The sequence below is a fragment of the Phalacrocorax aristotelis genome, chromosome W (genome assembly GCF_949628215.1).
Source record: "Phalacrocorax aristotelis chromosome W, bGulAri2.1, whole genome shotgun sequence".
In the NCBI taxonomy this organism is placed as follows: Eukaryota; Metazoa; Chordata; class Aves; order Suliformes; family Phalacrocoracidae; genus Phalacrocorax; species Phalacrocorax aristotelis.
Genome location: NC_134310.1, coordinates 15333547 through 15358513, shown reverse-complemented (window position 1 = coordinate 15358513; position 24967 = coordinate 15333547). Strand labels below are relative to the sequence as shown.

At 41.7% G+C, this 24967-nt stretch overlaps 1 protein-coding gene across 21 annotated transcripts in view; it reads right to left on the bottom strand.

The window, feature by feature from the left end:
• The window catches only part of LOC142049874 (adenomatous polyposis coli protein-like), a 131385-nt gene that overhangs the window by 101990 nt on the left and 4428 nt on the right, over positions 1-24967 (bottom strand). For 11 of the 21 annotated variants that reach the window (XR_012657846.1, XM_075078013.1, XM_075078014.1 and 8 more), the window contains exons 3-4: positions 8507-8591; positions 7343-7574 (exon numbers count right to left, since the gene is read on the bottom strand). Coding sequence is in view for 20 of the 21 variants with exons in the window: in XM_075078013.1 (XP_074934114.1) it covers positions 7343-7574; positions 8507-8591 (317 nt within the window). In the remaining variant the exon portion in view is untranslated. Of the gene's footprint in view, positions 1-7342; positions 7575-8506; positions 8592-16347; positions 16510-17894; positions 17953-24967 lie in introns of those variants that run through there. The other 10 variants (XM_075078015.1, XM_075078017.1, XM_075078025.1 and 7 more) reach the window with 4 other exon arrangements.

Sequence of the window (24967 nt, the reverse complement as noted above, 5' to 3'; positions counted from 1 at the left end):
CTTCCGCATGTAGCTTTTGCTTTACCTATTAAATTGTCTTTATCTCAAACCATGAGTTACCTCACTTTTACTCTTCCAATTCTCTACCCCGTCCCACTGCAGGGGGAGTGAGCAAGCGGCTGCGTGGTGCTTGGTTGCTGACTGGGGCTAAAACACGACACCCAGGTAAAGGGAATAGAGAAGCAGGGTTCAGTGTATTACGCTGCTTAATCATTATGTCTTCTGTTAAGAGAACAGGCTCATAGTTAGTCGCTGTGGTGACATTGCCTGCGTAACGTGCTGTGACAGCAGCATTTCAACTTCGTGTGGGACTTGTACCATTGGAGGGTGTCCGAGCACTAGATTTTTACCCTGTTCAACTAAGAGTGCTGCAGCAGCTATCACACAGGTGCAGGCAATGGATCCTTGAGCTACCAGATCTCACCAAGCTTAATAATGTGCAGTTGGACATTGTCATCTCCCAAGGCTTTGAGTTAACATCCCTGAGGCTATTCCTTTCCCTTCATGTACAAACAAAGTAAATGGCTTACCGTAGTCTGACAACCCCAGAGCAGGTGCAGCTTGCTTCAAAAGCTCAAATGGCTTTACCTTGCCTGCTGTCCAGTGAATGGGTTCTCCAGCATCTTGAGCAGTAATCTGTATCAGTGGTTTTGCCATTTCCTCGAAAACAGCTATCCAGGGTGGGGAGAATCCTACAGTTCCTAAAAAGGCTCACATTCGTTTTTAGCAACTGGTCAAAGAAGATTTTGAATGGTTTTAATATGGTTCTCAGATAAACGCCACTTCTCTTGCTGGAGAATGCAACCCAGATATTTTACACTTTTCTCTTATAAAAAAAAAATTGTAACTTATGTGAAGAAATTCAATGTCCCTTCTCAGCTAAAGCAAACAGTAAGGTTTCCTTTCCTTAGCTACTAATAAATCATCAACATACTGTATCAAAAACAGATTAATCTTTTAAACACATCATCCTGCAAATCTTTTACTAACATTTTAGAAAAACAGCGGAGGACCCAGCGGAGGACCCAGCGAAGCCCTGAGGGAACCCTATGTTAGCTGTATCTTTCCCCAAGTAAATGCAAAAAGGTATTGAGAATCCAGATGAATAGGTATACTGATTTAAGGGAGAAAAAGTTGCGCCTGCATCTATTAGATAGGGGTCATTCATTAAAAGGTTTAAGGCCAGATTCTCATAAGAAGGGGAAAATATTTTGTATTCAGAGGCTTCTGTAGTGACTGCACAATAGGTCCCTCCTGTCAGTCCTGGGTGAAACCTAGTGGCCCCAATTGCACAGAACAGGAAAAGATTGCACCATAGGATTGAGAGGTTCTTTTGGGAAGCCCTTTGGTCATACTGGGCGTTCGCATTTCCACTGACCTTGTTATCCACAATAATTACAACAGCCTCCTGTTCCTTCAGCCCCACTGTTCCTAAAACTTCCCCCTCTGCTTCTGCCTTGAAGACCTCCACATCCCCATTCCCTTAGTCTAGAATTACCATTCAATGTTGCTGCCAATAGACTATCTTTCTGTTCATGTTCTTTTCGTTTTCCATCACCCATCTTTCATTTCTTCCATTACACATGAACATCAAAATGCTGACTATTTAATACAATCCTTTGCCCTGCCATCCAGGTATAAGTTTAGAAAAATATATCTTAATATCTGGGTCTGACTGATATACAAATATATTCCCCAGCCAACCTGTGATTTCTTTCCCAGATTCATTTTCCTCACCAAATTTACAGTTCCTGAACAACTGCAGCCCATGGGAAGGAACGAGCTCATGTATGGGAATCAGGGAGTCTCGGCTGGTGCGATATTGCCGCCAATGCACTGTTGTGGTGGCCATAGGCACCTGTTGTTCTTTGACCTTCAGCAACCCCACAACAGAAGGGTCCTTCAAGAGACCGGGCAAGGTAGACAGCTGTTCAATTCTCTGCGTCTCCAAGGCAGCTACACCAAAAGCCCACCTGTACCCTTTTGGGTCCTTGAAATACCCTCTCCTGAGATAGTCTATGCCAAGGATGCACGGAGCCTCTGGGACAGTCACAATGGGGTGCTTTTGCCACTCATTCCAGGTTAGGCTCACTTCGGCCTCCAACACAGTCAGCTCTTGCGATCCCCCTGTCACTCCAGCAATGCTGATGGGTTCTGCCCCTATATAGTTTAATAGCATTAAGGTGCACTGTGCACCAGTGTCCACTAAAGCTTTATACTCCTGCGGGTTGGATGTGCCAGGTCATCGGATCCACACAGTCCAGTAAACCCGGTTATCCCTTTCCTCCACCTGGCTGGAGGCAGGGCCCCTCTAGTGCTGATCATGGCATTTGCAACTCACTTCCTGTAAATGTGACTCAGGAGTCTCTCTATTAAGCTCAGAAATAAAATCAGCACTTCTACTCCTCTGTCTGGGGACCTGCTCACTGGCAATTGGAGCAGCAGCTTTCCTGGAAGAACCTCCCGGAGTGACCGTTCTTCCTTGCAGTTCATGTACCCATGCCTCTAGGTTCAAGGTAGGCTTGCCATCCCACCTCATCATGTCCTCTCCGTGGTCATGCAGGTAGAACCATAGGGTAGCCCACGGTGTGTATCCTCTCCTTTCAGCCAAAGGACGCTTATTCCTAACAGCTGAGACACTACTCTGTCGAGGTGGGGAGCAGGACCTATCTTTGAGTTGCTGGACCTCTCGGGATAGTTTCTCCACAGCAGAGACTAGCGAGGAAGAGATATTTGTTTCATAATCCCGGAGTCTATCAATCACCTCTGCCACCCTTGGTGCCTCGTCCTCTCTCCAGGACATTGCTGCCAGTGAGTTTGCATACAAGGATGGTGCACTCCATACGAACTTCCGCCACATGGGTCGTGTGCACTCGGCTTCGTCTGGATCTTTGGATGACCGTTGATCATCCCGGTCACCAGAAATCACCTCAAGCACAGCTAGTTCCCTCAGGTACTGGATACCTTTCTCCATGGTCATCCATTTTCATGGGTGATATATATCATCTTCTTTGAAAGGATACCTTTCCTTCACTCTGGACAGGAGTCACCTCCAGAGGCTGAGGGCTTGTGTCCCTTTTCCAATGGTTTGTCAATGCTCCCTTCCTTAGAAAGGGATCCCAGTTGTTTGGCTTCCTTCCCCTCTAATTCCAGACTGCTGGTCCTATTATCCCAGCATCGGAGCAGCCAGGTGACAATGTGCTCACCTGAACGATGGCTATAATCTTTTCACATATCCCACAACTCACTCAAGGACAGGGATCGGGTAGTTTCTGTTTCTTGTATGAGTTCTTACTCTTCCTCCTCTTCACCTTGTGATGACCCTACTTCTTCATCATCCCATTCTAAACGAGCTGACTTCTGCCTCCAAGATTTTTTCTTGTATACGGGGGCAACTGATACTGGCATGGGCTGATTCTCTGATTCAGCTCCAGTATCTGTCATGGGGTTTGAGTAGCCACAGTGCTTGTCCTGGGGTGTGAGTGACCACAGTGCCAGTCACTTTGCCTTTCAGTCCAGAGACATTCTCTTCCCCTTGGGAGCACTGAATACTCTTGAGCAGGGCTCGGTATGCATGGGCCAGGCCCCAGCACATTGCAGTTATCTGTGTCTCTCTGGAGTTCCCAGCATAACAACATACTTTCTCCAAATATTCTACTAGTTTTTTAGGATACTGCACTTGTTCGGGGGTGAAACTCCAAAACACTGGGGGTGCCCACTGCCCTAGGTAGTTGCCCATGCTATCCCACATGCCCTGTCACTCGTAACTATCAAGCCTTGGGGCAGATTTCTGGGTGATATTCTTAAGTTGCTTAGTCAAAACCAAAACAACATGCCCAAAAACTAACAATAAGTGCACCTTAACCACCCAAGGATGTTCAAGATACAAAAAGGTTGTTGCAATGAAGGTGGAGACCTCATAGAAGAAAGTTGCAAAGATACCATTCTGTATTTCCTCCATATAAAATCTCTCAGAGGAGGAGGTATAATTGCTAATTGCCTCAACAAGGTGGTATCCAAAGTACAGTAACGGTTCCAGCAAAAACCCCAAATACCAGATAAAGCTGAAAACCAATGCTTGTATAACAAATCTTGTAGGCAAAACATCACTAATCACAGCAGAACACAGCAGACTAAACAAACCAACACCCATCTTTAACAGGTACTGCAAAAAGGAGAACATGGTGCTGTGACCAGCAGCTGTTATTATCTCAAACCCTCTGAGCCCCACATTTGGTACCAAGAAAGACTGTTTTGGTTTAGCCAGCAACTCAGCCCCACACAGCCTCTCGCTCGCTCACTCAGTCCCCCACCAGTGGGACGGGGGAGAGAATCAGAAGGGTAACACTTGTGGGTTGAGGTACGAACAGTTGAATAATTGAAACAATAACAACAACAGCAGCAACAATAATGCAATAGGAAGGAAAACAATGAGAGGCACGAATCCCGGGGGGCGGGGGGAAGGGGGAATGAACCACCAAAACAAACTGCACATAATGCAGCCACCCACTGACCCAATACCACCAGTCCCCAAGCCACAACTGCCCCCCCTTAATATACTGGTCATGGCATCACATGGTATGGAATGAACATCCCATTGGCCAGTCAGGGTCAGCTGTCTTGGATGTGGCCCCACCCCTCCTGGCCTCCTGCCCACATGGCAGAGCATGGAAAGTGGGAATGGTCCCTGACTACTGCCGGTGCTACAGTGAAAAGAATTAATCCTTTCTCAGCCAAAACCAGCTGGTTTGGTGTTTGTGAGGTTTTTTTGAAGCTCACAACAATAAGTAAAGCTGAATGAATGCAGGATCATAGAAAAGTGGTTTCTTCTTTTGGAAATCTTTTTTGGATAAATATGTCAATATTATTCCCAGTAAGAAGGGTAACAAAAATATATGCTACTCACATTAGGTACGTGCTTCACTAATTCAGTAAAACCAAATACATTTGGAACTAGCTAGAGAGAAAACAGGCTACATTTAATAGGAATTCTATTCTAAACTGGTAACCAAAACACATACACCCTCTTCCCCCCCTTTAAACACTTTGGAACTAGAGGGGAGATGAGCAAAGGAGAAATATGCAGACAATTTCTTCATTTATTCTGGTAACTTAATACTTTTTTTTTTTCCCCCCTCTCTTCAGAAGACCATTTTGGCCAAGCTAAACATCTAGTGAATTTGCCAAATTCACACACAGTCAGTAAATGACTTGGTCCTCGTCCAAACACGTGGACGCAAGTGTTTGCCCACAAGCAGCATGTATTGTGACAATGTATTAGATTCCTCAATGGATCTGTTCCCGTTTCAGGCCTCTGAAAAATGTTCATTTTCTTTCCAAATTGTTTTAATATTCAGATTTGCAAATTCCATGAGTTCTCTGAAAGTCTCTTTCAATACAAACAACACAATCTACTAGAAAATAAATATCTGTTAAATATATGTTTAGAAACATGGAAACTTACTAAAATATGCCAAAAAATTTAACCACAGGGCACAGGAAAATAAGCGGTTACTTTTCCTTTCAGGAATCAGTGATTCCAGATGCACTGTCCTGTGTCCCCCACCCTCAAATTCTGATTCTTTTGGCTATTCAGGTTCCATGCTGATGCCCTAAGTGTTCTTACATGTCCCCTCAAACAGCGTAATGAATAGGGCAGTTTTGATTATTAATCATTTCACTAATAACGAAGCCAGATGTTACCTGACCATGTCTCTACAGATCATGTTCTCAGCAGCACAAATCTTCACCCCCTGAACTGTGACAGTAACGCCACTTGTGTAGTGTTTCATAACCAGACCAGTGAACTCATCTCAAATTAAAATATCCCTCTCCTTTTTTTTCCCCAGGTTATTTTAAACAAAGATCAGTTCACTGCTTAAGCTGTCATTATCATTGAGAAAAACATCCAAAAAACTGTCACCTTAGAATCCACAATAGTGGGAAAGGATCACAGGTCATAAAACAGATGTACTAACCACATTGAAAAACTCCAGTTGCTATAAATTAATACTCCTTGTTCTGAGTGACCTGGAGTTCATTTGAAGCTTAACTGAAAGCCCCAAGTACACCTAAAGATTTTACTATCATGTGGTAGAATACAGCACTGGAAAAAATACAAACAAGTACACTGTTTTGTTAAGATGGACAAAGACTACTGCAAGGTTCTTACTCTGAATAAGAACCAAGGTGCCCTGTCCCTATGAAATACCATACATGGAGAACTCTGTTCCATTAGTCTTGCTACTACTCTAGGCACTACGAAGAAAGACCATTTCAGTGGAAAACTGGAAGGGAAGATAGCCATTAGTTCAAAATGGCAGACACATTAGATTCTTAAAGACTGGAATGAACAAGTGGGAAGAGATTCCTAAATTAAGGGAAGATAGTCTCATACAACCCTTCATGAACCTAGATTTTATGAGAGGAAGCAAACATGATTAGTGACCCTGACTAGGAAAATGAAAAAAACTGAATGACTACTGGATGAGGATCAGAACAGACTCATGGGAAAGTGCTTCAATTTCATTGATAGGACTGAAAGAAAGGGGCCTAGACATAGTACCTTAGACGAAAAGTGTACCCCTTTCAGCTCTTGATTGCAAAAGTTTTACTAAACACCAGGAAAGGCCCTTTAGAGCAGGGGTTTCTAAAGTGCTACCCACCAAGTTTTTGTATTATGGTTCCAGCCAGCTCCGAGACAGACCTACCGCTAGCCAAAGCTGAGCCAATCAGCAACATTGGTAGTGCCTCTGTGATAACATATTTAAGAAAGGGTAAAAAAAATGCTGCACAGCAGCTGGGAGAGAGGAGTGAGAAAATGGGAGAGAAACAACCCTGCAGACACCAAGGTCAGTGAAGAAGGAGGGGGAGGAGGTGCTCCAGGTGCAGGAGCAGAGATCCCCCTACAGCCCACAGAGAAGACCATGGTGAGACAGGTTGTCCCCTGCAGCCCATGGAGGACCACATCAGAGCAGGTATCCAGCCTGCAGTCCGTGGAGGACCCCACACCACAGCAGGTAGATATGCCCTGAAGGAAGCTGCAGCCCATGGAGGGGCCACACTGGAGCAGGCTCCTGGCAGGAACTGTGGCCTGTGGAAAGGAACCCAGGCTGGAGCAGGTTTGCTGACAGGACTTGTGACCCCGTGGGGGGACCCACACTGGAGCAGTCCATTCCTGAAAGACTGTATCCCTTGGAAAAGGACCCATGCTGGTTTCCTTGCCTGGTAGGATAACTATACCATTGATCAAAATCATATGCTAAATAGTAGGTATATTAGTAAATTTTCATGTTAAAATTAGAAGTCAATCTGTACTGAATGAATAAATGAAGAAGTTTACCTCTCTCTCTCTAGCTCTTCTAAATAACCAGCGCTTTCTCTGCTTCCATTCATAAATCCTCTTCTTGGAAACGATCTTATGAGAACAGGACTGCACTCTCCTGAAGGGCTTGACACAGACCCTTCCCAGCTCCCATATGAACACATGGACACCTTTGGCCTTAACTTCACTCCAGGGAAGTTACTACTTTCCAAGTTCAGTTCTGGGTAATAAAGAGCAGACATTTTCAGAGCTGAAAACAAAGAGCAGCACAAAACTAAAAGATCATTTCTATCTTAATTTCATATTTCATTAACATATCCATGACTTTTTTGATGGAAACAGTTAAAACGTTTTGCTTTGGGATACACAGAACATAATGTGACCAAAACCAGTCTTAATGGTACAGTTAGAGAATACTAATCCTCTAAATGAGGAGATGCCCAAACTACAATCCTGCCAACCAGAACAGTATCATGACACCAGTATGCCTGACTTTCTTAAAAAAATGGGCAGTGTGTGACATAAATATCATATGAATTGCTCTTGTGTCCCACTTCCTAATAGCCTCTTTCTCAGGGATCCCACAGATGCACTGCCATCATGTAAATGATAAGTGCTTCCACCATAGGGGCCTAAATGTAGACATCCTCTACAATATTTCTGGTTCTGTGATAGGGATAACAGATGTATGCAGGGAGTCATTGATCTGGGCTTGCTCTGCACATCCCATATAACAGGATGGGTACACATTCCACCACACGCTCTATGGAAGGGGGGGCATCAATTTTCAGCATGACAGATAGAGTTCTAGTAACGTGACAGGGAAAGGGCAGGGCATGTAAATGAATTCAGAAAATTGGTGGAACTAATCCACCACTAATTTAAACAATTAAAACTAGGGTGGTTTTTTTTCACGATGAAGTGAATAAAGTGTAAGATATATCAAATGCAATTCATATGAAGCCTTGGGGTAACAGTAGCAAAAGCACAAAAGCAACATAAGAACACATTCTTTTTTGAAAATGTGTCTCAAAATAATTGACAAAAAATAACAGACACTGAGATTATGCCTAACTTCCAAAGTTAGCACTGGAAAGAAGATGCAGCTGAGTTGGAAAACTTTATCCTAAAGCAACAACTAAGAAACAAATGAACCTACTTAAAGCATAATTCTAAGTTTACCTTTAAGTCGTTCCATTAAGTCAATTTGTTCAGAAGATGCCGTTGTCTCATCTTCGATACTTCCTTGTAGCTGTTTCAGCATCTCCTATAAAAAATTAAGCATAATTAAGAAATCCTTACAGTAATAAACCAAGCTAAATACATCTTATCCTGCCCTCAAGTACACATTTATGCAACAGCTACTGTGACACTGATGTAAACTATTTAATGTGAGCAGTGATCAAGTGTCACAAATTTAATTTCCATCAAATATATTCTACAGTATTTCCCCAAACACTGTCACAATGTAAAGTCGATACTGAATGAATCATCTTCTCTGATAATACAATTTATCGGCTTATTTAAAAATTCCTCTCAAAGTGAGTATCATATCTCTAATTTACAGATGGAGAAATGGAAGCACAAACTACAGTCAAATTTCTTTGATCTGTGTTCCTAAAGTTAGTCTTGTAAATACAAAATTTGGATAAATAACTGAAAGTTACTAAAGAGTCTTGAACAGTGCATTTTTTTTGGACCTCAGAGATATCAGGAGAAACACTCTCCAGGTGTTTATTTTTTGTTGTTGTAGGTTGTTGATGTGTTGGGTTTTTTTCTTCCTGCGAGGCCTTATCACCACTGTAAGCCAGCAGAGAGTCATATTTTCCTTACTACTACTATCATGCCTATGAGGAACAGATTTAGGGCTCCTTCATGGAGTCATATTATTCTGCTTACTACTACTACCATAATGCCTATGAGGCAAAGATTTAGGACTCCTTCATGCAGCCAAAGCTTCAAAGCTAAGAATATCCCTGCATGCTATCAAAACTACATATGATCAAATTATACAGCTAAAGGAAAATACTTCTAATGCATAAAAATAATCAGAGTAAATAATTAATAGTAGCTTAAAAGGGGCCTGTAAGTCCCCAGGTCCTAATACTCAGTGGCCTAAACTGAGGTGGAAAATAAATTGAGCAAGAATAAATTGAAAAGACTGGCCCCCCAAGGCAAAAAGCCCTTATTATAATTTAAAATATGATTTTTCATATTACAGAAAACAAAATATTTTTAGAAGCAGTAGTCAAGTAAAAACTCTAAGTAATGAGAGATACTCCATACTTGTCATACACAGACTCTACACCTAGAATCGTTCATCATCTGTTCAGACCTTAAATCTAATGAATTTTAGGTAATTACAAAAATCTCCACAACACTGTCTTGTTCTTTTAGGAAACTAGCATGCCTTACTGTCAATGCTATTAATTCTTGCAGCTTGTACAGCAGGTACACTTTAAATGCATTTTGCTCTGTTCGAAGAGAACAAAACCAGCATCTACACAAAGTCAAGATACTCTTCATTTTTAACAGATATAATATTGAGCCTTTCTGTACTCAAACTGTCGTTACTAGTTGTTGTGGTTTAGCCAGCAACTCAGCCCCACACAGCCACTCACTCACTCCCCCACCGGTAGATGGGGGAGAGAATCAGAAGGGTAAAGCTCATGGGTTGAGGTAAGAACAGTTTAATAATTAAACTGAAAACAACAACAACAAAAATGCAATGGAAAGGAAAACAATGAGAGAAGTGCAAAACCCGGGGTTGGGGGAAGGGGGCATGAACAACCAAAACAAGCCGCAGGTGACAGTGAAGAGAAAACCCACAAAAAAAACACCAAAACCCACCAAACCAAAACAACCAACCCCCAAAAAACCCACCCAACAAAACAACCAAACACAAAACCAACCCAAACATCCAACATTTCCTCCCACTTCCTTCTTAGAAGTCATCTTCTCACCTCTCTGCATGACAGTTCTGCTATTTCAAAGATCATATTCAGGATACTTTACTACATTATGAGTCCTCTTGCTTCAAGGGCCAATATTAACAGCTAAGCAAAAATACTATCACCTTTTCCTGTGTTACCAAACTACATGGCTGAATGATGTCCAGGTAGCTAAGGACTGCTCTCTCTGAATATGAGGTAACAGCAAGTACTAAACATCAGCATACCAGATCACATTTCTCAATTTTCTCTGCTACAATTCATTAGTTGGGGTTATAACTTTTATTTTTTAAATTTTCCACTTCTTTTTTTCAACCGTGTATGCTTTTTTATTTTTAGTCAACACTTAAAACTCTCCATTATTTCTTTTCCATAGAAACACTGTTTAGATAACAATGTCGTTATTAGGCTATGTGTTCTGGTTTAGAGCTTTACCTTTGTCTGACATGTACAAGTGGTTGTTTTAACCCGAAGGACTTAAATATGTAAAAGTTCTTGCAGGAAAATTACATATGCAGAAATTGGGTAATGCAGACATCTGTGTGGTGGAATAGCAAAAATAAGAAAGTGAATGCTAAACTTTATTCAGTTTAAATTCTGTTTTTTGACAGTATAATATTACCCTTATGTTTAACAGATAACAAAAAAAGAAAAATATATTAAGGAAGCAAGTGAAAACTTGTCAAAGAAGTTCAGGTATGGGGGTACCCAAGAGTTATAAGATTTCTCATCTCTCTCAAGCAATAAATTGAAATAGTGGGGACTATATAGAAAAGAACCAATGGCCAACAAGTCATATTTGCTTGAATTGCTGCGAGGGAGCCTATCACAGAAGAACTTAACGATCCACAAACAAGATGTGACTGGCTGATGAACTGATGAGATTGCTGACAGAAGGATGACTATGATTTTCATTATCCAAATCTCATTACTCTAGTAAAGGAATTCTCTTAGGCTGTAATCTGCTTTTTCTTAAAGCCAAAAGGGTCATACCTGGATTTTTCCCAATTGCTGAAGAGAAGAGGGTGGAACAGGTTATATGTTACAGTTAAAAGTACAGCAATTTCATACTCTAGTTACTTTAGAACACTTTGATGACTATTACTTCTGACACTTCACGATATCTATTTTATCCCTTTGCTCTAAAATTTCTATTGTTAACACTTAAATTTGAGACAGGGCAACAGACATGTTCCCTCTATAGCACGGAAATATCCCTAAGCTCCAAGTCTGCAATTACTGCAGAGATTTTACTATATTGTTTTGGTCCATCAAGAAACTATAATCCACTGTGCTATATCTGACTTGATTTCTTAGCAGAAGTTATATCTGATATCTCAGATCACCTGGAAATCAGATTTCCAGTGACAGCTTTGAAACAATGTTAATATCCTAGAGTGTAACAGAATGCACACAGGAATAACTAGTGTACTAAATTCAAGATTCAAATATAAACATTTCAGTTGCACCACAGTTGGCTTAGTACCTGCAGCCTATTCAATAATAGCAATTCCAGATCTAATTTAATATAAACATTTCTCTTGTCTTGAATGCTTTATGTTAAGATGTTGTAATATGAAAATCATTCTTCAAAAAACCCATTATTTCTGTATGCCTTGCTGAAACATTCTACTGTGTGTGATGTCAACTAAAAATCGTTTCTCCAAAGATAAAAGCAAAAAGGCAAGACAAAGCTAAACACACTCTTCATTTGGAAAAAAAATGAAAAGTCCTGTTATTTGACACAGTAAGTACCCCCAGCAAACTGTTCAAGTTTCTGGTACCTTAAAGTACAATAGGTCTCCATTAAATGCATACCTCTACCATCTACTTGAGGAATCTCATATATGCATATACACTGTATATGTGTGCATATCTATATATAGCTTATGAATTTTGCCATGTAGCAGGAATCTCTGAAAATCATAGAATCATAGAATTGTTAAGGCTGGAAAAGACCCTTAAGATCATCAAGTCCAACCGCTAACCTATCACTGCCAAGTCCACCACTAAACCATATCCTCAAGCACCACATCTACCCTTCTTTTAAATACCTCCAGGGATGGAGACTCCACCACTTCCCTGGGCAGCCTGTTCCAATGTTTGACAATCCTTTCGGTGAAGAAGTTTTTCCTAATATCCAGCCTAAACTTCCCCTGGCGCAGCTTGAGGCCGTCTCCTCTCATCCTATCACTTGTTACTAGGGAGAAGAGACCGACCCCCACCTCGCTACAACCTCCTTTCAGGTAGTTGTAGAGAGCAATAAGGTCTCCACTCAGCCTCCTCTTCTCCAGACTAAACAACCCCAGCTCCCTCAGCCACTCCTCATAAGACTTGTTCTCTAGACCCTTCACCAACTTCGTTGCCCTTCTTTGGACACACTCCAGCACCTCGATGTCCTTCTTGTAGTGAGGGGCCCAAAACTGAACACAGTACTCGAGGTGTGGCCTCGCCAGTGCCGAGTACAGGGGCACTATCACCTCCCTGCTCCTGCTGGCCACACTATTCCTGATACAAGCCAGGATGCCATTGGCCTTCTTAGCCACCTGAGCACACTGCCGGCTCACGTTCAGCCAGCTGTGAACCAACACCCCCAGGTCCTTTTCCTCCAGGCAGCTTTCCAGCCACTCCTCCCCAAGCCTGTAGCGTTGCATGGGGTTGTTGTGACCCAAGTGCAGGACCGGGCACTTGGCCTTGTTGAATCTCATACCATTGGCCTTGGCTCCAGCCCAATGATCCAGCCTGTCCAGGTCCCTCTGTAGGGCCTTCCTGCCCTCCAGCAGATTGACATTTCCACCCAGCTTGGTGCCATTTGCACACTTACCGAGGGTGCACTCAACCCCTCATCCAGATCATCAATGAAGATATTGAACAGGACCAGCCCCAACACTGAACCCTGGGGAGCACCACTCGTGACCGGCCACCAACTGGATTTGACTCCATACACCACCACTCCCTGGGCTCGGCCATCCAGCCAATTTTTAACCCAGTGCAGAGTGCACTCGTCAAAGCTGTGAGCAGCCAGCTTCTCCAGGAGAATGCTGTGGGAGACAGTGTCAAAGGCCTTACTAAAGTCCAAGTAGGCAACGTCCACAGCCTTCCCCTCATCCACTAAGCGGGTCACCTTATCATAGAAGGAGACCAGGTTAGTGAGGCAGGACCTCCCTTTCATAAACCTGTGCTGGCTGAGCCCGAACCCCTGGTTGTCCCGCATGTGATGCGTAATAGCATTCAAGATGATCTGCTCCATGACCTTTCCCAGCACCGAGGTCAGGCTGACAGGCCTGTAGTTCCCCAGATCCTCCTTCCGACCCTTCTTGTAGAGGGACATCACATTCGCTAGTTTCCAGTCATCTGGGACCTCCCCGGTTGACCAGGACTGCTGATAAATGACGGAGGGTGGCTTGGCGAGCTCCTCTGCCGGCTCCCTCAGTATCCTCGGGTGGATCCCATCCAGCCCCATGGACTTGTGAACATCCAGGTGAAGGAGCAGGTCTGTGACTGCCACCTCTTCAACAACTGGGACTTCATTCTGCATACTAGCTCCATTTCCCAGCACAGGGGCCTGACAACCCCGAGGACAACCAGTCTGACTATTAAAGACTGAGGCAAAGAAAGCATTAAGTACCTCAGCCTTTTCCTCATCTTTCCTGGCAAGGTTACCTTCCACATCCAACAAAGGAGGGAGGTTCTCCCTGGCCCTCCTTTTGTCACTGATGTATTTATAAAAACATTTTTTGTTATCTTTAATGGTGGCGGCCAGTTTAAGTTCCAGCTGGGCCTTTGCCTTCCTAATCTTTTCCCTGCATAACCTCACAACATCCTTGTAGTCCTCCTGAGTCACCTGCCCCTTCTTCCAAAGGCGGTAAGCTCTCCTTTTTTTCTTGAGTTCCAGCCAAAGCTCCCTATTCAGCCAAGCCGGTCTTCTCTCCCGCCTGCTTGACTTACGGCACATGGGGACGGCCTGCTCCTGCACCTTTGAGACTTCCTTCTTTAATAACATCCAGCCTTCCTGGACTCCTTTGCACTTCAGGACTGCCTCCCAAAGGACTCTGTTAACCAGACTCCTTAACAATCCAAAATCTGCCCTTCTGAATTTCAGGGCAGTGGTTTTGCTGACCCTCTTCCTTACTTCTCCAAGAATCAAAAGTCTGTCATGTCATGGTTGCTGAGCCCAAGACAGCCTCCGACCATCATATCACCCACCAGGCCTTCTCTGTTTGTAAACAGCAGGTCCAGCGGGGCACCTCCCCTGGTAGGCTCGCTTACCAGCTGCGTCAGGAAGTTATCTCCCACACACTCCAGGAACCTCCGAGACTGCTTTCTCTCTGCTGTGTTGTATTTCCAGCAGATATCTGGTAAGTTGAAGTCTCCCACGAGAACAAGGGCTAGAGATTGTGAGACTTCAGCCAACTGCTTGTAGAGTACTTCATCTGTCTCCTCATCCTGTTTGGGTGGTCTATAACAGACTCCCACCAGAATGTCTGCCTTATTGGCCTTCCCCTTGATCCTTACCCACAAGTACTCAACCTTATCATTACCGTTGTTGAGTTCTAGACAGTCAAAACACTCTCTAACATACAAGGCTACCCCTCCACCTCTCCTTCCTTGCCTGTCCCTTCTAAAGAGCTTGTAGCCATCCATTGCAGCGCTCCAGTTGTGCGAGTCATCCCACCATGTTTCCATGATGGCGACCACATCATAGTTTCCCTGGTGCGCAATGGCTTCCAGCTCCTCCTGCTGCGTGCATTGGTGTAAATGCACTTCAGTTGAGCTATGGATCTCATCTCCAACACAGGCATGCCACCCCTAGGCTCATCCCTAGCAAGCCTGGTTTTATCCCCTTCCCCCTTCGTATCTAGTTTAATGTTAGGCTTCAAATTCTGATTTGCATGCACGTGGATTATTATATGCTGTATTTTATCATGACATAATGAACTAAGTTTTGTGCTAGATACAAAAATATCTCCTGTCATCTTTCTGTGCATTATAATTAGGACAGCATCACAGAATGGTAGGGGTTGGAAGGGTCCTCTGGAGATCATCTTGTCCAACGCCCCTGCCTGAGCAGGCACACCTAGAGCAGGGGGCACAGGACCGTATCCAGGCAGGTTTTGAATATCTCCACGGAAGGAGACTCCACAACCTCCCTGGGCAGCCTGTCCCACTGCTCTTTCACCCTCACAGGAAATAAGTTCTTTTCGCATATTGAGGTGGAACTTCCTGTGTTCCAACTTGTGCCCATTGCCCCTTGTCCTGTCATTGGGCACCACTGAAATGAGTCCAGCCCCATCATCCTGACACCCTCCGTTTAGATATTTATAGGTATTTATGAAGTCCCCCCTCAGTCTTCTCTTGTCCAGGCTGAACAAACCCAGGTCTCTCAGCCTTTCCTCATAAGGGAGATGCTCCAGTCCCCTGGACTGGACCATTAAACACTGATGAGCAGAGAAACAGACAGCTGATCAGAATAAAGCAGGGTTTTGTTGTTTGTTTGGTTTGGGTTTTTGTTGGTTTTTTTAAACACTGAACAGGCTAAGCAGGAGAATGGCCATAAAATGGGGAAGGTGAGTTAAAAGAAAATCTGATCACCTGCCTACTTAATCAGGGAGATACTGGATAAAAGGAGTCACAAGTTTTGAAAGAGACACTTCTCTGCAGTCATGTTAAAGTAAACTTTAACATTTGGGCAAGAAGAATAAAGGGTAGCAATAGCATCTGAAACCTTATGTACCTATAAGGGTAAAATTCTAAAAAAGGATGCAATTCAGCCACTGGAAAACCTGGTAATAAAGGATCAGCATTCACTGTTCTCTTAAGGCAAATAGACTGTTAAGTCCTGCTTTCATACAAGGCTAACAAAGACCTCAAGTCCAGAAAGTATGACAGAGTATCTAAACACTGCAAGTCAGTTCGTTCCTGAAACATTCTGAACATCAATTTTTATTTTTATAAACAAACTTATACTAAAATACTGTCATGGTTTTAGCTGGGAGAGAGTTCATTTTCTTCACTGCAGCTGGCATAGTGCTGTGCTTTGGACTTAGTATGAGAATAATATTGATAACACACCGATGTTTTAGTTGTTGCTAGGTAGTGCTTATACTAGTCAAGGACTTTTCTAGCTTCCCATGCTCTGCCTGGTGCACAAGAAGCCGGGACCGGTGGTGGCAGTCAGCGGGTGGCGAGCGGTTGCATCACTCGTTTGGTTCCCCCCCCCGAGGTTTCGCCTCTCTCACTCTCCCCCCTGTTAATTCTCCTTTTCATTATATTATTACTGTTAGTATTACTATTACTGTTTTATTTTAATTATTAAACTTTTCTTATCTCAACCCACAAGTTTTCTTAATTTGGCCCTTGCGATTCTCTTCCCAGTCCCACTGGGGTGGGGCAGTGAGTGAGAGGCTGTGATACCTGATACCAGCTTCAAAAGAACATGCAGCCCCCTCTAATCAGAGCAAAACAGCTAAGTTTAAAATACTTGGAATACTTTGTGAATAAGACAGCTTTAGAACTTGCTATACATGATCATATAGAAGGGAGTCTGGAGGCACTGTATCCTTGAGTAGAATAAATAAGGGAGATGTGCTAGAATAAGCTAGTTCAGTATCATTAAGAATTGTGTAACCAAGCCAAAAACAAACTGAGCATGCCCAGAGACTGAGTTCAACCAGCGGACACGGTGAGGAAGACTATCGATGACCACCAGAGGACCCTGGAAGATCACCAAGGAACATGAATGCACGTGTGTTAAGGACATTTGCATATATTAATGAGTTCCAAGAATAGCGTGGATATGGTAATTATTTCATAGAAATTTAATTAATATGTATCTTTTGATTGCATATAACCCCTGTAGTAGAGCAACTTGGTGCACACACTAGGTGGAGCGATCCCCTGTGCGCCTGGCAGTGCAATAAAGAATGCCTGCTTTCTAAAACTACAAATTGAGTTTTAGAGGGTTCTTTTATTTGCCGACTTATGGTATCAGCTGTGTGGTGCTTAGTTGCTGACTGGGGCTAAACCATTACAACATTCAAAGCTAGAAGTATTACATTTTTTTTATTTTTAAGTTTTTCTCTTTTCAGTGAAACAACCAAGCTACTCTGTTCCATTAAGATGCTAAATTGCTAGCCAGTCTGTTATTCCTGTTATGATTTGTATGTTCATCCCCTTAAATAGTCATTAAAAGATATTCTAGAAAGTTATATTTGCACACTCGGTTCTAATAAGAAATAAGGTTTCTTATTCTCACAAACCCAGCGTGACAGAAACAAGATGATGTCATGGTGCCTTTCATCTTTAGCACACTTCTTACCTTTAATACTGCTAATTCAATTACTAATTAAATCAACCACATGTCGTGGTACAGCCCTAGTCGGCCAACTAAACACCACGCAACCGCTCGCTCACTCCCTTCAACCCTGTGGGATGGGGGAGAGAACAGGAAGAGCAAAAGCACAAAAAAAAACCACTTGTGGGTTGAGATAGGAACAGTTTAATAATTAGAATAATTATAAAAATTATGATTATTAGAGTAATAACAATAATGATAATATAATAAAAGGACAAGGGAAGAAGGGAAAAAGCCAGAAAACATTAACAATACAACCACTCACCACCCACCGACCAACGCTGCTGGTTCCCAAGCCGCGATTGCTGCCTTCCTCCCCCAGCCAGCTCCTCCCAGTTAACATACTGGGCATGACGTTACATGATAATGAATATCCCTTTGGCCAGTTTGAATCAGCTCTCTTAGCTGTGCCCCCTCCCCTCCCGGCTTCCTGTGCACCCAGCAGAGCATGGGAAGCTAGAAAAGTCCTTGACTAGTACAAGCACTACCCAGCAACAGCCCAAACATCTGTGTGTTATCTCAACATTGTTTTCGTGCTAAGTCCAAAGCACAGCACTATGCCAGCTGCAGTGAAGAAAATGAACTCTATCCCAGCTAAAACCATGACACCACAGGAAGCATATACGACACTGCAATAAATCTAGGAGATTATATTCTACTGGTTTAAAATAATTTCCAACCACATTATCTTATCTTTGCTTAAAATTGCACAAACACATTCACAATCTTCAAGACATCTTCTCATTTGTTTTTGTATTTAGTCAAAATCCGTTCCAATCCAGGATAACAATGCATCACAAGGTTACTCTACCATCTAATTAGCAGGGGGAAAAAAAAACACCAACAACCCAAAAAAAAAACCACCCCACAAAACATTATCCACACCAAAAATAAACCATAAACCATTCTTGGACATCAAAGAAGAAGAAAAAAAAACCAAAATAAAAACCACCACACAAAACAAAACATGAAAACCCCACATCCCACAGAAAATTACTAAAACTAAAACCTTTGAGGGCAGTGATCTGCTAAAAAAAACTCTAAAAACCAAGTAACTATAAAAATACCACCAAGCAGCTCATGATTTCCCCAAAACAAAAGTTTAAACATTGCTTTCATTTCAGCATGTATTTAGGTAAAAAGCTTTTGCCATTTTTGCATCTTTTTTTTGTTGATCTTCTCCATCTATTCATCCTGTACAAGACAATAACAAATTGCATCTGAAAGAACAAAAAGCTAAATACATAAGTTACATCACTGCTTACCAAAGTGTTTGGACCAGAAAGAGACAGCTCACATATTTTGACATATTTTATGGACCAACATGAACCTTTAACATTAAAAATTGAAAACACTACTGAAAACATTAAGACCATGACCAGTTAAATAAACACTGAAGTAGGAGATTTTAGAATGTATATTTAAGACTACAGGTGACCAAAATTCTTGCCTTTAAAAAATTTAAATAAGGATTTTTTTTTCAATCTCAAGTATTCTAAAGAAGAAATGAACTAGACAATTAGCCAATTCATGTTGAATTTACCTTATCAAATGAAGAAATCACAAAATGCAAATCAGCTTCAAAATGGCACAAAATAAATTTACTTTAAAATAGCTGCCACAAAAAACTCCACACCTGTACGTTATATTAAAACCTATCTTCCTTTCCTCTTTGAGTTTGAAGTTAAAATGCTACTTTGTGATAATGTATTGGGTTTAGATGGCAAGGAGATGGTAGCAGGGGGGCTACAGGGGTGGCCTCTGTGAGAGGACACCAGAGGTTGCCCCGGTGCTGGACAGAGCCAGTTACAGATAGCTCTGTAGCAGACCCACCACTGCCCAAAACTGGACCAGTCAGTGATATTGATGGCATCTCCGTGAAAACATATTTCAGAAAGGGTAAAAAAAAAAGGTGCAGTAGTGTGCAAGAGAAGAGCAAGAGTGGGGGAAGAAAGAAAAAAAAACAAAACAAAACAAACCACCGCAACCAAAACACTGCAAGAAACAATCCTGCAGAGACCAAGGGCAGTGAAAAAGGAGGGGGAGGAGGCACTCCAGGTGCAGGAGCAGATTCCCCTGCAGCCTGTGGAGGACCCCAGCCAGAGCAGGTGGATGTGCCCTGAAGGAAGCTGCAGCCTGTGGGAAGGGCCCACGCTGGAGCAGGGGAAAAGTGTGAGGAGGAAGCAGCAGCAGAGAGGAATTCTTATGAACTGACCGTAGCCCAACCCCACTGTTCCCCATGTGCTGCGCAGGCGGGGGATAAAGGAGTTGGGAATAAAGGAATGAAGTTGAGTCTGGAAAAAAGGGGTGGGGGTAAAGCTGTTTTACTTTTTGTCTTTGTTTCTCACCAGCCTACTCTATTTTTAAGTGGCAATAAATTAATTTTCCCCAAGTCAAACCTGTTTTGCCTGTGACAGTATCTCAACCCATGAGCTTTTTTTCCATCTTATTTCCTCCCCCTATCCTATTGAGGAGGGGGAGTGAGAGCACAGCTGGGTGGGGGTCTGGCAGCCAGCCAAGGTCAACCCACCACAGATAAGTATTTGAAATTTATTTTCTTTTTTTTTTACTTTGCCAACTACCACAACATATACTAGAGGTCTTCTAGACCACTAAGCATTATATAATTTTAACATTAATATGCTATTATAGTCATGCTTTTTAACTGAATTAACACGAGTAGCTAAGCTGAATCACTGCAGAAATACTATGTATTCTTTCATCTCAACTACTGACTTTTATTCAACGACTGTTGTAATAGTCAAAGTATTTTTTTTTTCTTCTTCAAAAAGTGTATTCATCAGTGATGCTGAAAAACCCGACAACCTTTTCCTGGTGAAGTTTGACTTTCCTAAATTTCCAGAAGGAATTTATATAGCTGCATAAAGTATTTTTGCTGTTATCTAACACAATGGAATACCAAAAGTACTTAATCTCAACTGGTTTTATTTAACACTAAACCATGATTCATATTTAAAAATAATGAAAAAATTGAAAATGTTCATTTGTAGCTGTCAGAAAAGGAAAAATTTTTTTTAAAAAGTATTCTCTCCAGGAGTATTCTCCAAAACATTAGTTTAAAATTGTCCAAACAGCAATAGTGACAAGGCACTTTTAACATGTCCTCATGAAGACTGCACTAAAAAAAAATTAGTGAGGCTTAGGACAGTGTAAGAAATATAATCATAGAAATAAGCCAGTCAATACTTTTCTCAAGACTTATTCAAGCATGCTTCACAGCATAAAAGAGCAAAATATAAGGCTTATCTTTGCTCTTACAGCAGAGAAAGAGGAATGAACAGAGAGTTAAATGCATAAACCTCTTCTGTAGGGAGCAGAAAATGCAGCTTGTACTTACATGATTTTATTCCCTTTAGGACATACATTAGAATGCTTCTCAAATAATTTAAGAAATCAAAACCAGTTCAAATAACATTCTTCCTATTTTATTATCGATACATGTGGACACAATAGAGAGGCAATTAAATTAATTGGAAAATATTATACAGAATATAAATTTACACATATTATATAATGATGAAAGGGAAAGCCTTTTAATCACAGAACACTGTGTACTATGTTGTTTTCTTACAAGACAACACATTACTCATTTTACTGTAAAACCCAAGCAGAGACAGAGTGAATGTGGAAATCAAGCATGACGTAAGTTATTATTTTGCTGCTTCTTGAATACCTGAGGTTAAATTACATGTACTTAATTCCCACCAAGATCTTACATGTGGAAAAAGCTATTTCATATTAATATATTACATATTACATAAAGAAATATATGCTCTGACAAAAAATTCTTGTCAGTTACACAAACTAAGCAGAAGAGTGTTCATTTGTTATTTTATATATATAAAAATTGAGGTCTTTCTGACAAGAATTCTACATTTACAGGCAGAAAGTAGATATAACTAGCACTGGACCAATTTTTGTCTCTTTGAATTTTACAGGTTTTGAACAAAAATAAAATTGCTATCTCCATCTTTTTTCTAAATTTCTTCATAGTCTGTGTTTTATGTAGTTACTCTCATTACCTACACATCTAGACTTCAACAATTCTCCTATATTTATTGTCCCGCATCATTGTTGCACTGACTGTAAAATAGCATATCTGTTTATTTAAAGAGAACATTTTTTCCTTACTATTTCATCCTACAGTAAGCTAATAGCAACAGCTGCATTTCCCAAGTTTGTCATAATATTCTAAGGGATTTCTTTTGTTTGAACAGTCAACCCCTGAGAAAACACAAATTAAAAAACAAAGTGGACATTGTTTTATTAATCATTTTGGCACCCCTGATATCGCATCCATCTTCATTTACCCCAACATTTCTTCTGGTCTGCAAATGGACAGTTTTCACTTTTAAATATGAAACTTAGCTTTAAACATGAAGCATTCAGACATTATTCTTATACAGGTCAGTAGCAGTTTATAATAAAGCATCTACAAGACGAGCTCACGTTAAGCTTTTAATTCTAGGACGATTATCTTACATTTCTGAGAGAGGAATTATTAAAATGAGGCACACTTGCAGAACATTTTTAACACTACTGCTTACAAAATATCTTTCTTTAGAAATATTCAATATCGTCTTTAAAATGCCCTTCCCATGTATATTATCTAATTAGTTGTGTAAGGAAATAAGGCAGAAAAGGAGATACAAGTAAACATATCAACAGTCCAAAGAATCGCCATGAGATGTTTCTACCCTAGCCCACAGAACAAAACAAATGGTATAAGAATGACAATGTTGCTATAAACACATCATAGAACCGCAGCTCATCTCCCCCAATACCAACTCCCTTTCTCCCATTAATATTTGGAATTGTATTGGGTGGGAGAGGCTGCTAGGGCTCTATTTCATCTCAGAGATAATTATGTGCTATCCCAAAGGATTGGTTTTTCAAAGTATTTGGACTTTTACTTATTTATACAGTAGCTAAAGAACCAGAAGTGAGTTGAGAGTCCTTCCGATTACTTTTCTTGTAATTGTTCTTAAACATGGCGCTAGAACTACACAAACCATAAAGCAAGCAGTCTCTTTCAGTGAAACAAAGCCACCACGTGCCTTGTCCTAAAGCTTATAAAGCTAAAATTATCTCTTGACCAAAGAGGATCCTGCAATAATCTCAATTTTTTTTCACCCACAGACTCAAATTCCCAAGATAATTCCTAAACCATCTTTCAAATTCAAGATACAGCAAAGCGAGGTTTGAACACACTTCAAATGCATCTAAAACAAACAAGGGAAGAAACAGTGTCTCACTTCAGGTCCAGGAGCAAACACTCATGAGGAATAGAGCTGGTTGAAATTTTTTTATAGAATAGGGATTTAAAAAAAAAACCCAACCCAAAAAAACCCCACAAATAAAATAATTAAAAAACCCAAGTTAATCTAAACAATCCCCTCCACCCCAAATGAAGAGAAACATACTGAGTTCGGTGGAGGTTTTTTAGGACACATTCCTCAGGTGCGGGAAAGCATTTCAGAAAAAGAAAATATTAAATATCTACTCAAAGTATACTGATAAAGACAGTTCAGTGGAGTGTGACAGAATCACTTTCTGTTTGGTGATCTGCCAGATATGAAGTAAGTACATAAAGCTGTCCCACATCCCAAATTAATGCCCTAGAGACTACCTTATACAGCTGGTCTGTTTCTAAGTCACTGGAGATTTAATTATACACACAAAAGTCAAAAGAAAAAAACCCAAAGATAACTATATGGGGACAAAGGGGGGGGGGGGGGAAACGGACAGATGGGACGGGACACAGGACAACGACCCACCAAACATTTCTCTGTCCCTTTTTCAAACCATGAGGAAGATAATCACATCTCCTACTCTTCACTCCCTTATTTTAGACTGCAATGACAGGGAGAAAGGGAGAATTATTGATATTTGTTATACTGTTTTTCTTAAGATAATACTATAAGTGACAGATCTAGCTCAAATTTTCTGATACATAGTTAAGCAAACAAGCAATATTTTTCAGAGCTGTTAATGCCAAACGTAGCTTCAAGTAGCTGGTGTAAAGGACTATAATCATAAAATCGTTTAGGTTGGAAAAGACCCTTAAGATCAAGTCCAACTATTAACCTATCACTGCCAAGTCCACCACTAAACCACGCCCCTAAGCACCACATCTACACCTCTTATAAATACCTCCAGGAATGGTGACTGAACCACCTCCCTGGGCAGCCTGTTCCAATGTTTGACAATCCTTTCGGTGAAGAATTGTTTTTCCTAATATCCAGCCTAAACTTCCCCTGGCGCAGCTTGAGGCCGTTTCCTCTCATCCTATCACTTGTTACTTGGGAGAAGAGACCAACACCCACCTCACTACAACCTCCTTTCAGGTAGCTGTAGAGAGCGATGAGGTCTCCCCACAGCCTCCTCTTCTCCAGGCTAAACAACCCCAGCTCCCTCAGCTGCCCCTCAAGACTTGTGCTCTCCAGACCCTTCACCAGCTTCATTGCCCTTCTCTGGACACGCTCCAGCAACTCAATGTCCTTCTTGTAGTGAGGGGCCCAAAACTGAACACAGTATCCAAGGTGCAGCCTCACCAGTGCCGAGTACAGGGGCACTATCACCTCCCTAGTCCTGCGCTGGCCACGCTATTTCTGATACAAGACAGGATGCTATTGGCCACCTGGGCACACTGCCAGCTCAGATTCAGCCAGATGTTGACCCAGGTCCTTTTCTGCCAGGCTGCTTTCCAGCCACTCTTCCCCAAGCCTGTAGCATTGCATGGGGTTGTTGTGACCCAAGTGCAGGACCCAGGCACTTGGCCTTGTTGAATCTCATACCGTTGGCCTTGGGCCCATCAATCCAGCCTGTCCAGGTCCCTCTGTAGAGCCTTCCTACCCTCAAGCAGATCAACACTCCCGCCCAACTTGTGTCATCTGCAAACTTACTGAAGGTGCACTCAATCCCCTCGTCCAGATCATTGATAAAGATATTAAACAGATCTGGCCCAAATACTGAGCCCTGGGGAACAACTTGTGACCGGCCACCAACTGGATTTAGCTCCATTCACCACAACTCTCTGGGCCTCATCCAGCCATTTTTTTTTACCCAGCAAAGAATAATTTCACTACAATTCAGAAAGCAGAGTAATTTTAATCTTGCAGTGGAATGCAAAGATTAAATGTAACTAAAAAAATATGTAGTTATTTCAAGTGTTGTCATAACTAATGACAGTAATCCAGAACACAAGAAAAATTTTCTTCTTATAATGAATATATAGCTCAATCTAGATGCTAGAGAAAAAGAAAGTTCAATTTAATATACACTTAAATGGCTACATTCATCAAATCAGCACGTTTC